This window comes from Physcomitrium patens, chromosome 16 (assembly GCF_059467195.1).
Source record: "Physcomitrium patens ecotype Gransden chromosome 16, ASM5946719v1, whole genome shotgun sequence".
In the NCBI taxonomy this organism is placed as follows: domain Eukaryota; kingdom Viridiplantae; phylum Streptophyta; class Bryopsida; order Funariales; family Funariaceae; genus Physcomitrium; species Physcomitrium patens.
Genome location: NC_143425.1, coordinates 10,004,810 through 10,020,113, shown reverse-complemented (window position 1 = coordinate 10,020,113; position 15,304 = coordinate 10,004,810). Strand labels below are relative to the sequence as shown.

Sequence of the window (15,304 nt, the reverse complement as noted above, 5' to 3'; positions counted from 1 at the left end):
ATACTATTAGTAAAAAAGAAGATGTTAATTTAAGATTTTTGTAATGTTATAAGATCCTATGTTTAAGGGTTTAGGGTTTAGAACCCTAAAACCTGGTTTAGAAAACAAATCCTTTTGAAATTTTTATAAGAGATTATAAGAAAATCCATAATGTTTTTCAAGTATAGTCTAAAACACATTTCTATGAAAATATATGAAATACTACAGAAGCTATTAAGGAAACTACGATAAATTTCATAACTTTTCACAAAAAGGTCATAAATCTTACAAAATTCTACAAGTTTCTTAAAGGATTCTAAAGATTAATGGAGGATGTCAAAAGTGTCTAAAAGGTTCTGAACAGTTTTTGAAGTTGTAGAAAATGCCAGAGTTTGCTTAGAATATGCAGACACAGCAATGGAGGAGCAATAAGAGACTTTGCATTACAATGGCAACTACATTCTCATTGTATTTTGTAGCATCTAGAGTACTGCCCATGATGAGAATCAAAATGAAGCACACATTCCAAGCACCACACGAAAACTTTGAATTGACTGTAGCTGTTTCCATGCGCCCGAACGCATCATGCTTTAAAGGACTAGTAAGCAGAAGAAAAGACATTTGTGGAGAAGGCATAACAACTGGATAATCGCCCACCACTGCAGTCAAGTCCGCATTAAGAACACAATGGTACCACGAGAATCCCTACATCGAATTAATTCTAGATACTTGGATCGAATCACCTTTACTAAAACAAAAATACCGAACGCACAGCTGGTGTAGATATGTTTGCAGTCATCGATTGATCAGACTTCGCAAACGTGTTAATGATACTATCTAAGAGTAAAACTTTCATAAATACAATCGTGTACATCAGAAATCTGCTACTGTTAAAAGTTGGACCTCGGTGAATTATGATACAGAGATGTGTTTTCCCTTTTGGAGGGCCACCATAAGGACTAAACAAATCCTTGCCGTAAAGAGGCCGTGCTGCTATAAACTGGCGACTGCGGCAGCATCTGGTTCCGCAAACCTTTGTGCGCCTCGCACCGTTTTCGATCAGGCCGGGGAGGATCCGGGCACACAGTGCCATCGAGTAGCTTCAGTCCACATATCTCGCGCCGAGAAGGCGATCTGCACGGGGACTCATACATGGACTCTTCGCATGTCGCTAGAATGCTACTGTAAGACGTGGAGCTTCGTCTCGTGCCTTCGGGTCTGGGACTCAAGGGAGTCTTCAGCTCCGCCCATTCTCGACTCTTTGCCATGCGAAGCTCCGAAGTGCGCAGCCACGAGTTGAATGACAAGCTGCCTCGCCGCTTTGGCTCCGCGGGGGCGCCTGGTACTGGTTGAACTTGTGGGCGGTAGGGGAAACATGATGTTGAATGCTCGGGAGGTGGTTTCGTGGGAGTTTTGCCGCTGTTTTTGGAGACGTTTGTGTCACGTGGTAGAGCCCCGTTGCTGTCGTAGGTAGGGCTGCTTGTGTGGGCTACTCTAGCTGGTTTTTTGTGGGATATTTTCTTGTGAATGCGGCATCGTTTGCCACCCTTGACAGGAAGAGCACTACAGGGAAGGCCGGATTCTAGTAGAATGCCGCAACGATCGATTGGAATGTCGAGCTTGGTGAACGCGGCGCTTTTTGCTGTCTTTCCTGGGAGCAGCGGGGGACTATACCTGAAAGAGAAGAAATCGCTGCCTCCGCTGGGGTTTGAGCGTCTGGATCTGACGAAGCGATGGTTGTCGTCTGGTAGTTTTCGAGCAGCAATCTTGACGCCAACTCTGCTGCGCTTGAAGAAGAAGCAGATGCAGCGCGAGTTATAGCCGAAGCAGCCGTAGGGGAGGTCGTTGGATCCAAGAGCGCCTCCTTTAACGATCTTGGCGAGAATGTCTGCGGAGCGTTGGCGGAAGTTTCCTCCGCGTTTCCAAGCGTAGTCGAAGACTTCGGTTAGCTCAAACTCCGCCTTGTCGGCTGCGGCTTTGCTGTCTGTCTACATTTCATGAAAATCAGGCAAGCAGAATGAATCGATGTCATCTCGCGACTCTAAAACAATCAGCTTTTATAGAAAAGTCAGAATTTCTGTGATATTGAGGGAAAGCGATCAAGGTTTACAAATGGTGAAGCTCAGTCTTGCCATGTTGTTTGGGGTAAACTCACCGCAGCCCACCGAAATGCTATGGAGCAACCCAAGGCGAAAACCTCCGAAAAAAGGCAGGGACCTCGCACTGGTGATCGATTCCCAATGTGATCAGAAGTATTGGCTCTCTTCTTCTCCGACGTTGCTTGAAGGTCATCAGTATTATCAATACTTCCATTGCTCCCTGTGCTTACATCGCCATCAGCACCCGGAGCTAGGTCGATGCTCAAGTTCCTGCACTCCGAGGCAAAACTCCTCGTCTTCTCAAGCTGCGGTAACCCTGGCTTGCTTGCCGTCTCATTCTTCGCAGAGAATAATCTTGTCGACCTGCAGAAGGTCAAGGAATCGTAACCAATACAGACTATGCCGACGAAGAAAATCCAATTTCCAAATATCACTTTCTGTGAGCCACATAACTACTGTGCATTTTGAAATGTCCTATGAAGCATGGCGAAAGGATGGCCCTGCAAAAGAAGGAATCAACCAACCTGACACCCTCAAGGTGAGCGCCGGTCTGTCCGTACCGCTGCAAATGGTAATTAACGCTTTCAGCGCACCCAAGGTACACCACCACCACGTCTTGAGGTTTGAGGATGCCCGGGTAGTTGTTGCGCTGCGGAGGCAGCCATGCGGGTGGCGTAACTCCCAGCTCGTACAACCCAGAACCAGAGTAGCTGGTCGGGAGGTTCTTCACTCGAAATCGGTCCTGAGCCTTGCCGCAGGCATGATCCTTCCAGTCAGAGGGACCGACGAGAACCTAAGTACAACAATGCCTCCTCTTTCTTAGAACGTATTTTCTGAGTAGCAGAAGGAAGTAAAACTGTAGTCTTCCGAAGTTGAACCTTTTAAAGAATAAATAGAAACTTGTCATGTGTGAACACTTTAGACAATCCACTATCCCTCAACTGGAAGGCAGTGCAATCTGCACAACGACACTAAATTGGCAACGATCGTTGACAGCAAACTCCAGGCACCGACATTGGTGCTTACATTCACAGTGCAGATATAAATTCCATTTCAAGGGTTAGCATCGGGGGAAGCTCATCTCTGGCATTCCTGGAATTAGTATGCTCAATCCCAACTCTGTGTTAGCTGACAACCTGCTTCTTCATCGAATTATCGGAAGCTAGAACATTACAATTAATCTGGATGAATTTGTCAATGCTCAAAAAGACCATCACGGAAATTGACATGATTCGCTGAGCTAGTGAATGGTGACATTTGCATTGGTTTGTGCTGAATTACTTAAGCAGTTCATGGTGTAACATGCGATCGAATTTGACTCCTACTCTGAGGAAGACCAGCGAGAAGTGAAAGTCGGGGACTGTGACATAAATAGGGCGACTCAAACGAGAATCCAACGTGAAGAATACGCACAGAACCATACCTTCCAGTCAGAGAAACTACTGTCATGCTTCACATGTGCGTGGTCCTCTCGTTTCATGCGCTGCTTCTTCCCTTGGGCATTCACAGGCTTAAAGTCAGTCATCGGGTTCATGCCGTGGCCGCCGTCACCCCCAGGGAATGGCATCCCCCACCTCTCCTGACTTCCCTAGAACTCAAATTATCAACCAGATACCAGATCCACACCACTCTCTAATCTCCTGTAGTCCGTGAGCAGAAATCGACTCGACGACGATACTCGCAAGCCAGACCCGCTGCATTCTCGAGACGATTTAGGAGCGGCCTCAAACTACACCCTCTAACCTGATTCCCTCCCAATTCCTGGATCTTCATCACATGATTCAGTGTTCATTTTAGGAACTCACTAGTTATTCGCAAACTTTCTTGATTCTTAACTTCAACCCAATCGGTATGAGACGCTAAACTATTAAAACCCCATCGCATCCATGAATCGTGAACAGCTTGCAGAATGCCCTGGTGACCAAAAAAACCTCACAGCCTCCAAGCACCTACACCGCCTCCCATCTAGGAGCCCTGCCCATTTGCTGCAAACTTTCCGAGCCGAATATCTCTGCGAGATGGTGAGTGCTGAACATAGCTCTAGCGACCGCAATTTGGGTTATGACTCGTAACCCACCTGCCAAATTCTGGCCACAAATCACCCCGCCCACTTCGACAAGCCAAATTGCGATACCGAGAAACCTGGCACCATTCCAGCGAAAGAAGGACCATGTCATTAATGCTCAACTCTCGCAACGCAAGCAGTGCAGTCCATATTCAGGCTTCATTTAAGGGCGTCATCAAGGCCCTCATGGATGCGTATCCCAGGCGTCGTCATGCAGAGTGGCCGGTCCACGACATGCTAATCGGAGAAATAAACGCCAAGGAATTCGTAGGCTTATCCAGAATGTTGCACTGTCAACTGCATGGCTTTGAGGTTTTGGACTGTAGGGAAAAGGAAACTGGGTGTCGCCTGTCAGCTTCTGGGCTTCATGCTGCCGGTACAACGGCGAAGATCACGATTGTAGCGATTTCGGGCAACGTCCAAACTCATCGAAAAATCATGCCAAGTTTCATGACCTTTTCTATTGCTCTCTCGTGGCTTGTGCACATATATATCCTTCTAAACTTATTATGTTTGTTGCCTACTCCTGCTGCAAATTTACTTTCATTGAGTTCGATTGCACACCATTCCACTTTTGTGTTTTTGATTGCTTTTTGGAAACTGGCAGGAGTGTGTCTCGTGCTGGTTTCCGGGAATGGGGGGAGGGAGTGTGTAGGGTCTCCGTGGATCAACCCAAATTCTATTTTATTGTATAACCAAAACAATATGAATGAATTTTTTAAACATAAGTCAAATCTAATTTTGGCTACAGTTATACACACTTTATTAGTTTATATGATAAAACACTCCAATGTGAATTACCTCATTTATGGATATATTGTTATAGTTTTTTATAATTTAGTTGTAAGCATATAAAAATAAATGAATAGAAACTAAAAAAACTAAAAACTAAATTTATAGTTTATTTTTTTGTATACATATAGTGATCTTTTAACTTTGGTTTAATAGCTTACTTGTGAATTTAAAAAATTAAAGAACTGAAACATAAATATATATATATATATATATATATATATATATAGTTTTTATATACCCAAAATTCTATAGTATTGAATACAAAGACAAAAAAAATCAAATAAATCTTTCTAAACTTTTATAATGTTTTTTGGTTCTAATGGGATTCATCTTCATATAAGATAGTCTTAAAGAAAATTTTAAAATCTTAGCTACTACTTATTTTAGTTTTTATTTAAATTTAGGCCCTCAAAAAAATACAAAATTATATTTTATTATTAATTAAGGAAAATGCTAAGTAGATACCCTGTCTTTTATTACATGGACATCCCTCCCCCTCTCCATGCCACACCCATGCATACATTTGGTAAAACTCTTATGTACACTAAAACATTTAAGAATAAATTCATAGTAAAAGGTTTTTTTAATAAAATTAATTATACTCTTTGAAATAAATAATGTGTAAAATTAATATATAATGTGTTATGAAGTTTTGATAAATATAAATTAAAAAATTAAAAAATACAATGAGACATTGCATACAAATCTTTTACTATAAATGTATTGTAAAACTTTTTAATATAAACAAGAGTTTGAGTGTGTGTATGTAAATGTATGTGGCATAAGAGGGTATTCAAGTAATAAAAGAAGATCTTCTATGTAGTAAAAGAGAGTGTCCACTTAGTAGTTCTTTGTTTTAAATCCTAACTATTACTTATTCTTACTATTAAATTAGTATTTAAAAAATATATTATTATTATTTCTTTACCTTAGTTTTTCTTGTATCATGGTTTATATCTAAATTAAATTATAATATAAATGATTTTATTTTAATTATTATAATTACTATAATAGTTATTATAATTATTGTCAATTCTCTTATTTTTTATAATAATCAACATAATTAGCTATAATATATTTGTTAGTTTATAATTTTTTTTCTTAAATGGATATTTTTTTGTGATATCTTATTTTTATAATTGCATCATTAATTTTCTTTAAAACAAAGTAATATAGCAAAAATCTGTATTTGATATGTAAAAACATCTTTTAGATTCTTAGCAAATAAAATAAATTGTTAGCTATTAACATTTTTCTTTTTTTTTCTTTTTTTCTTTTTTTTGGTTTGTACAAGGAGAATGCCTTTTAATATCTAGTATAGCTAAATATATTTTACTATACATTAATTTGTTACCATGTGTTATCTTTGGATTGTTAAACTTAGAATTTTTTTGATATGTCTGGTAATTTCATAAATTAACTTCTATCTTAGTAACTACATAAAAATAAAAACAAAAAATTTAAAATATTACAATCAAAGCACATTTTAAGATTTATATATCTATTTATATTTCATATTTTATTTATTTAATACATATGACCACTTTTAATACCCATTAACTTATAACACTCATTGCACATTAAAACTCAAATAATATGCCAATCATTGCATGTACAAGTGATCATGTTGTTGCTTTTTAAAAAATATAATTTATTTTATATTTGGCTTCTACTAGTTAATTATTTAAAATATATATATATATATATATATATATATATATTTTTATGGCAGATATTTTAATATATCTTTAATACATTTTTGCTAGATTCATTGCAATGTGTTGACATAATCTCTTATATATTCATTTTTAAGATAATAGCACAACTTCTAAAATAAATAATTTAATTTTTTTTAAAGTTTAAAGTTCATTTTTTTTCACTATATAAAACAACTAACAAAAAACACTACTTCCAAAAAATATACTTGATAGTCATGTCACATATAAAAAAATCTGTATTAATTATAATGATACTTTCGTTCACAAAAAAGGTGTTGATTTATTAATACTATATCTTTTGTAATTTTTTAAGATCACAAAATATATATTTAAAATTTTATAAATCTTATTAATTAGTTTCATACAATTATTTATTAGATTTATTCACATAAAATATTTCTATTATTTTTTTAAAAAAAATTATTCAAGAATATTGTTTTAAAAATTCATTTAATGCATTCTCAAGACTATTGCTCTTCCAAATATCACAACGTTTCTAAAAGAGGTGAATTTGGTAATAAATAAATATAATAATTAATCATATCTTTATTTTTTTACTTTTAAATACTTATAAAAACTAATCTAACTTAATATCTTATTTTAAATTATGTCTATTTATTCTTTAAAATAATTATTCATCTTCTAAAGTATATTTGTTTTCTTCTTTTTATATTTATGTATTTATAATTCATTAATAAGATAATAAGTAAATGAATAAATATCATGTTTATTATACATCTTAAAAAATGTATAATTTTTCTAATATTTTTTAAATATTTACCAATTTTCTATGAGATATTGTTTCCAATTACAAATCTAGTCTTCTAATTGCATATCTTTTGTAAATTGCTTCAATTTCATCATGTCTTTGATAATCTTCAAAAATTGAAATGCTTAATTTTCTTTAAAAATATGATTTTAATTTTATTAATTTAAATATTCAACCATTATTTTATGTAAGTTTTGAAAACAATCTAAAACAGAACTTACATTCTACTTATTTGTATCTTCTAAAATTCTGATGATTCTTATGGTTTAAAAACTTAAAACATTAATTTTGTGAATCTTTTTGGTTTTAAGTACATAAACTTATAACTTATACTTTCTTTGTAATATTTAAGAAGTTTTTTCTTGACATCTTTTGCATTATTATTTTTATTAAATATAATAATAGCATTACATATCTTATATCTAAAATTCTTCTTACAAAGAATTTAAGAATATTTGTCACTCTACATTTTTTTTATAAATCAACACTTTAAACAAACTTACAAATTAGTACTTAGATTAATATGATATATAATTCTAATTTTTATTTTAAATTTTAAAGCACCTAAATAAGACCTATTTCTGACTTGCACTTTAAGGAGTGGATACAAGGAATATAGGATGTAATCAAGGAGCTTGCATCTACAATGGTTGCCTTCCTACTATACTTGTGACAAATAATTCTAATCATTTAAATCTTATAATATTTTTATGAAGTAGAAGTTACAAAGTAAAAGATTCTTAGGTTTGCACCCAATGGTTGCCAATAATGTGAGCCAATTTTTTTGATTCATAGTATAGTTAAAAAAAAAAATTAGAATAAATCAATGGAGTTAGGAAGAGAAAAGTTTGGATATAATTTAGTAGGATAAATTATCAAAGATAAGGTTTATTTAGGTATTAAAAGAAGAGTATAATTATAATGGTGGGTGAAACAATTTTGGTTTAATATTAGATTAAGGAGGGACAATGGTGTCATATTGATAAAGCGGTGAAGAAAGGAATAAATGGTAGAAAATGCGTTATTTGGACCTTTAGAACTAAAATATTATATTAAAAATGTTAATTTTTTGGGCATATTATTTCTAAGTAAGAATAGAGTAGAAAAGACTCTAAAAGGGCACCTAAGATTCTCTCATAAGAATGTGTTGGAGACTTTAAAAAAAAAAAAAAAAAAAAAAAAAAAAATCCATAGACTGGCAACCTATTTTACTAGACCCGTTTGGATTGCTCAGGTTTTGATCTAAATGGTTCCAAATTAGGCAGGTTATGTCAACTGTATTAGGTGGATGAGGTCAAAAACATCAAAATTTGAATGTGGCAAAATTAATGAAGGTAGTGAAGCAAGGCAAGGCGGTGCAAAGGGGTGGTATGCAGTAAAGAAGGAAGTCAAGCAGGAGATGATCTAGTCGGGGATATGTTTATACTCAGGGATAAGTGGAGATTTCTGGATAGGATAGCAATTTGTGCTAGGATTGCATGGAAGATTGAATTGTGATCTACTTTATAAGGTGAATAGAAGAATCTAAGAAGAAGAAAGTGAGGGTTTGAGAAAAAGAGGTTGTTCGTCGTAGCACATAGGAGTACATTTAGATCAATACAATAGATTGTAGATCAGGAGAAGGAGGGGGTGCAAATTCTAGAGAAACTCAAGCTGATTGAAAGAAAAGTGATGATAGTGGTATAGTGGATTAGTGTTGACGGATTTAAGTTGTACAACTCTTTTAGAGGAGGTAGTGAAGTAAAGGTATTCCTATTGGAAGAGATTAGAGTGGTGGTGTTGCAAAGACGTGGAGATGATCTCATAGCGACAAAGGCAAGACATGGCTTAGGAGTTGATGACCATAGTAGATCAACCATGATTTGTCATATTTTTGTAAGGAGATAGTTGATTTCTAATGATTGTTAGGCAGTAAATTCAAAAGAGTTCTTATATATATTTTTTGGTATAATAATAAGTGATTATTATATTGTGATTAATGTTTTAGTATGGTCGTTCTTTATTGAAGAATGTGATGCATATAAAAATTTTTATGAGCTGAATGCTAGAGACTTTAAATAAATAAAAAAATATATAATAAATAATAAAATAAATAAAATATTAAATTAAAAATTAAAAATAAATAAATAAATAATAAAACAAAATAATTAATTAAAAATAAAAATATTTTTTTATAAAAAATAAATTAAATTAATAAGTAAATACATAAAAATTTGATAAAAACAAAACCATAGATAAACAATCGTTTAAAAATAGAAGACATCTAACCTTATGTAAGTGAAGTTACTCCATCGGACTACCAAATGCAATTAAGGTGGATTGATTTTGCTGACAATATATATGGAGGATTTTTTTAATTCTTTCTTCTTTAACAAATTCTTGAATGAAAAAATGCTTCAAGGTGTTGTCGGTGAGAAAAGTTCCTACAAACTTCATCACCACTAATTTAAAACATTAAATATACAATGTAATCTCTTCATCCTTCTCTTGTCTAAGGAAGAATAAAGCAATGAGGCTTGTGCTCTGTTCTACTTCAAGCTAGAATTGTTTTAAAAATGTACGTTGGATCATATTTGAAAATTTCTCCAACTATAAGAAAAGATTAAAAGTCATGAATTTCTATCAAGAAATATCTAAGGTCTATAATTAAATCAGCAATCTATGTGAAAATTATTTAAGAATCATAAAATTACAAGGTAATTGAAATTGAAATCTCTATATTAGATAAAGTTTTATTTTATATAATAATAGATGGAAATAATGGCTTAATTATCATATCTGTAAGAAGTACAAAAAAATCAATAGTACGTGTCAGTAGACCTTCTCCATATTTGTTTAACATGGCTATCTAAAACCAAGGCACATCTTTGAAGCAAACTAGTGGATATAAAATAATAACAAGTGGCAAGGAGTACTTTCTCACCTTTCATGTTATTTACATGCATCATAGTAGAAATTTTTATTCCTTGCTATAAGGACAACTTTGGTTGATGGCAATTAATGCCAAAGTTCATTGGGGTGGTAAAAAACCTCATATCATTTATAGGCCACCAAAAACTCTCACTAAAATTCATACCCAATTTCAAGTAGTGATTTTAAGTAAATCTTATCATATTCTAATTAATTCTATAACTAAAAAAAGAGAAAAAAAGGATTTATAAACTATAATATAGTACATTAAAAAATAATTTTTTGTATTATGGTATTAAATAAGAATAAAAAATAATTTTTCTAATAAAAGTATGGTAATAAATTAAATTAATTAAATTCTTATGCAAAGCTTTTAATGATATTGTACATGATTTCACTATTACATAAATTTGGTAGATTAATTTATATTTTTAATTTAATTATTTTATAAAATTAAAATTAAAAAATAGAAAATTAAAGAAGTTAAAACACTTTCAAGGAATGAGAGGAATTTCTATAATTATAAATTCTTTTAAATATGTTGATTTTTTATTTTAGATTCTAATTAGTAATAAAAATAATGGTATTTTTTTTTTATTGTTTCTTTTAAGGAACGAATTCTATTAAAGACTTCATATTCTTTAATTGATGTTTTGCAAAACAATCCATTGCAAACTTAATTGAAATAATTCTGAATTATATTAAGAAAGTTACAGATAAAAGATAACTTAAATCAAACCAGTAGGAAAATTTCTTGAATATTTTGGGAGCATGAAATCTGTGATTGGACAATAAATACTTATATTTCACATTGTTCATTTCTTTCTTTGCCTTAGCTAGTAATAATTACCAACTTTTGATAAAATAAAACCAAATGCAACGGGTTTTTTTTAAAAAAAAAGATACACCGATTTTAAAAAGTATTAAACCATAAATTTGAAAGCATTTATACAAATAAATAAATAAATAAATAAAATAATACTTCACCCCGCAGCGACAAAGTAGGGATCATTGCTCTAAGGAACTTATCCCCCGTTCATTCTCTCCATGGCGGTGACCCATACCCGTGTCCACGTGCGCATACCCACTGACCGACCCATGCGGGGTGGGATGATCGGGATGAGCTGGATGGGCCACAAGGAGGGGCTGCACATCGCATCCCTTCACACTTCGGGTCCAACGAAGGAAGAAAGAAAAGAGAAGAGAGGAAGAGTGTTAGTTTCCTTGCATTGTGAACTCCGTGGGGTGGGTGAGTGATTCCTCTCTCAGCTTCAGCCAGCCAGCCTTGCTGCGCCTCTCTCTCTCTCTCTCTCTCTCACGCACACTCACTTACTCACACACTCACTGCTTGGATCGTCAGCTGGGAACCCACTTCCAATTCCACACTGTTCTGCATTTTTTGAGGTTTTGTTTCGGGAAAGCATGCACCTCTGTGAGCAATGGGAGCATGAAATCTGTGATTCGATTGCTTTGGGTGGCCCTGTTCGTTGCCGTGTTAAGTTACTTACGATGGTTTAGTAGTAACCAGGAAAGGGTTTCGCTAGTTGAGCAGTTTGGTAGAGAGAGATGATAAGTGTGACTTTTGTTATGTTATGTTATGTTATGTTTTTCTTTTTTTTCTTTCGCAGTAGGTTCAGCTGAGTATTTTGTGGTGAGTAGTGGGTTTAGTTTAGGTCTTGTACATACGGGAGTTCGTCTTACCTCTTGTTGGTCTTCGTCTGTTCGTTTGATGAGTAAGCTGTTGAGTGGTGGCAAGTCCTTCAAGTTGCGTAGAGCTATGTGGTGCGTTTCCTCTTTTTGATAGACTGCTGGATTGTGGAAATTAGCAGAATTTTGAAGTGGCGGTGTGCTCATGGCTGCAAGCACCATGAGAGCTTTAGTTTGCCGCAAGCTGGGTGATCCCACTCTACCGTTTTCCGACACATCCCCCATCTACGTAGAGGAGAACTTCCCCAAGCCGAAGCTGTCTTCTCCTACTTCTGTGCGTGTGAAGGTCTTCGCATCCAGTCTGAATTTCGCAACCGGTTTGCAAATCGAGGGAAAATACCAGGAGAAGCCTCCTTTGCCCTACGTCCCTGGAGAAGATTTCTCCGGGACAGTTCTGGAAGTGGGTGATCGTGTGACTAAAGTGAAAGTAGGAGATGCTGTTTGTGGGGCTGCAACGGGTGGGGCTTATGCTGCGGAGATCGTCATTGATGCATCCTTGGTGTAAGTTCAATTCAATGTCTTTGGTTTAATCTTCAAGGAAACATTTAGTCCAATTATGGTTTGGAGTTTGTAAATGTTTCAGTTTATGTCAGGCACTGATAGCTGCAACGCGTTAGGTCGTTGGCATCGTTTAGGAACACTGGATAACCAGGCGTTTTGATTTTCTTTTTGATTTTCTTTTTATTTTATTAAAAAAAAATTAATTTGCTCTTGTAATGCAAGTATTCTTGATTACGTACAGTAATTCTAAACCATGTGTTAAGACCTTTAGCAGAAGCTCTGTTTTTCACAGTGCTTTCCGTACGTTTTACATGTGAATATTGACTTGCTTGGTTGTCTTTCTTGTCTTTTTTCCTTTACTAGGACTTAAGGATGAGGGTTGGCTTCTTGTGTAGGTTTAAGGTGCCCAATGGATGCGACCTCCTGCAGGCTGGTGGGCTTCCGATTGCGTTTGGTACATCCCATGTAGGATTGGTGCATCGTGCGAATCTTCAAGCAGGCCAGGTTGCTTACACTACCCTTTTTTCTTTTTCTTTTTTCACTTCCTCAACGTCACGCATGCTGCTTGAGTGTTTACACTTAAAGTTTAAGAGTGAAGCTAGGGGTGTTTGTTTGTGCAAATTAAAGAATGTTTAGTTGCCAGACCCAGCAAGTTGAATACTAATGCTTTATGATGCTGAGTGGGATTCCACGTTCTGAAAGACTCTGCTGGTAAAAGTATAAATCAGAAAGGACCTAACAAAGAACTATCAAATTTAAAGAACTTGGACAGTTTTTTTCAGATTGTAAAGTTTTTTTTTTTTATGCAGGTGCTTTTGGTGCTGGGCGCAGCAGGGGGAGTGGGATTATCCGCTGTGCAGATTGGCAAACTTTTGGGTGCGGTTGTAATTGGTGTTGCTAGGTATACTCAGGCCTTGGAATCCATCAAAGCATGTCATCTACTCTCCATCCTGATTAAGTATTATAGTCTTGTTAGTATATAAGTTACAACTGCCTTGTATTTAAATTGTTTGATTGAAGTTGATCATTTGTTGCTAATCAAATGATCTTTGGAGTCAGCATATATGTTTATGAAGCCTCTCCAAGGGTTGCTCTTGATAGCTATAACCTAATACTGCCTGGATTGAAACAGGGGCCACGATAAAGCAGAGCTGCTAAAAGCATATGGAGTTGATCTTGTTGTGGATCCCAAAGATGGTGGGCTCATCAACACCGTAAAAGCATTCCTGAAGTCCCGAAAGCTCAGAGGCGTAGATGTTCTTTATGATCCGGTTGGTGGGAAGCTCTTCAAAGACAGCATGAAGCTTTTGAGCTGGGGAGCTCACATTGTCATCATCGGGTTTACGAGTGGTGAAATCCCCAGCATTCCTGCTAACATTTTACTCGTTAAGGTATGTTCCCTGATACTGGATGAATGCCATGGCGGTTCGAAAGCCTTTTGTAATATCATCTAACGCAGTTTCTTCGCAACGGTGTTGTATGCCTACGACTGAAATTGGAAGCTCTCTTCTTTTCTCTCTCTCTCTCTCTTCTTCTTCTTCTTCTTCTTCTTCTTCTTCTACTTCTTCTTCTTCTCCCCCCCCCCCTTTTTTTTTTCGTGCCTTATTCTTTAAGGTTCCCTTGTTCTATTCTACTGGCACCTCTATTGCCTAATACAAGCGATTTTCTTGCAGAACTTGACTGTTCATGGCTTGTACTGGGGAAGCTACACTCGATTCAACCCACAAGTTATGCAAGACTCTATGGAAGCCTTGCTTGGGTATTTGACAAACGGCAGTCTGCGCGTCCACATTTCTCACACGTTCTCGATCGATGAGGTGAAGCTTTCTGTGGAATATTCCGCCCTCTGATTTCAGATTTTTTATCTACTTTTCCTTCATTAGCAGTGGAATTCCAACGCACCATTTTTTTTTGTCCCCCCGCCCCTGTTAGCATGATTCTTGACTCAAGAATACACCACATGCAACCTGGCTGGTTAAAATTTCTCCATTGCTGCCATTATACTTTCTTACAACAGTGCTTTCTGAATCACTTGATCTTGTTTATCTGTAACTCCTACTGAAAAAGATGGTGTGTATCTTGTTTTGCAGGCCAACAAAGCCTTTGCATTGTTGAAGCAACGTGAAGTAAAGGGAAAAGTGATGATATTACCTGGAGGGAGTTCTTCCAGCCCTGCATCAAAACTGTAGGAATTCTTCTCAACCTACGCATCTGCTCAACAGTAGTAACATAAAACTGAATGTTTATAGAAATTGCTTCGAGCAGTCTTCTGTCATTTTCCACGACAGGAAAGCTTTGGGTTGTAATCCTCAAGTATATATTTCTCACGCTAAGCATGGAGAACATTAAGGTAGGCCTATTCACCTTGGAGAGACTAATTTGCAATTCAATCTAGAATAACAAATAATTCGAGAATGGGAATTTAGGTGAATCATATGTATGCTAACTTTGAAGTGCCATAAAATTGGGAAAATGAATAAGTAAATAAATAAAAATTATACATATGATTTACTGTAATAGCTATCATTAAATAATTTTAATGCATACACTGATATGGATTAAACTGTATAACACGTTTTGACAATTTTGAACCACTTCAAATGAAGTTCAACTGTGATTTTTTTAAAATAACATGAAACAGATGAATTTAAAACCAGTAGAGATCAAACACTAATTGTAGTGTGTGTTTGCAAAACCGTTCTTCTCCAGTTTTTTCTTGGCAAGCATGTAAATGTTTTTAACAAGAAAGTACACTGCTAAA

The 15,304-nt window shown here is 35.4% G+C and overlaps 2 protein-coding genes across 5 annotated transcripts; one reads left to right on the top strand and one right to left on the bottom strand.

Annotated features, from left to right (window-relative positions):
• Nucleotides 1–529: 529 nt before the first annotated feature.
• Nucleotides 530–4,263, bottom strand: LOC112293090 (uncharacterized). Its single transcript, XM_024542163.3, has 4 exons — nt 3,502–4,263; nt 2,603–2,871; nt 2,135–2,441; nt 530–1,967 (listed from the first exon to the last, which is right to left on the bottom strand). The coding sequence occupies exons 1-4, from the start codon at nt 3,643–3,645 to the stop codon at nt 939–941; spliced, it is 1,749 nt and encodes a 582-aa protein (XP_024397931.1). The 5' UTR covers nt 3,646–4,263; the 3' UTR covers nt 530–938.
• A 7,220-nt stretch (nt 4,264–11,483) lies between these two features.
• On the top strand, nt 11,484–15,045 carry LOC112293056 (uncharacterized). 4 transcript variants are annotated; one of them, XM_024542099.3, is made up of 7 exons: nt 11,484–11,584; nt 12,165–12,543; nt 12,939–13,047; nt 13,353–13,444; nt 13,676–13,934; nt 14,217–14,360; nt 14,634–15,045. In XM_024542099.3, exons 2-7 carry the CDS (start codon nt 12,188–12,190, stop codon nt 14,730–14,732), a joined length of 1,059 nt encoding a protein of 352 aa, XP_024397867.1. In that variant the 5' UTR covers nt 11,484–11,584; nt 12,165–12,187; the 3' UTR covers nt 14,733–15,045. The 4 variants fall into 4 exon arrangements, with proteins under 4 accessions (XP_024397867.1, XP_024397866.1, XP_024397869.1 ...); XM_024542098.3 differs by having other exon boundaries at nt 11,574–11,739; XM_024542101.3 differs by having other exon boundaries at nt 11,574–11,767.
• The last annotated feature ends 259 nt before the right edge of the window (nt 15,046–15,304 follow it).

Bases quoted from the DNA above. Each gene is read 5' to 3' on its own strand.
- LOC112293090 (XM_024542163.3), bottom strand. From the start codon at position 3,645: ATGCCATTCCCTGGGGGTGACGGCGGCCACGGCATGAACCCGATGACT. The intron at 2,872-3,501 runs GTATGGTTCTGT...TGTTGTACTTAG, and splicing joins GTAGTTTCTCTGACTGGAAG to GTTCTCGTCGGTCCCTCTGA. The intron at 2,442-2,602 runs GTTGGTTGATTC...GACCTTCTGCAG, and splicing joins GCTCACCTTGAGGGTGTCAG to GTCGACAAGATTATTCTCTG.
- LOC112293056 (XM_024542099.3), top strand. From the start codon at position 12,188: ATGGCTGCAAGCACCATGAGAGCTTTAGTTTGCCGCAAGCTGGGTGAT. The intron at 13,048-13,352 runs GTTGCTTACACT...TTTTTTATGCAG, and splicing joins CGAATCTTCAAGCAGGCCAG to GTGCTTTTGGTGCTGGGCGC. The intron at 13,445-13,675 runs GTATACTCAGGC...GGATTGAAACAG, and splicing joins GTTGTAATTGGTGTTGCTAG to GGGCCACGATAAAGCAGAGC.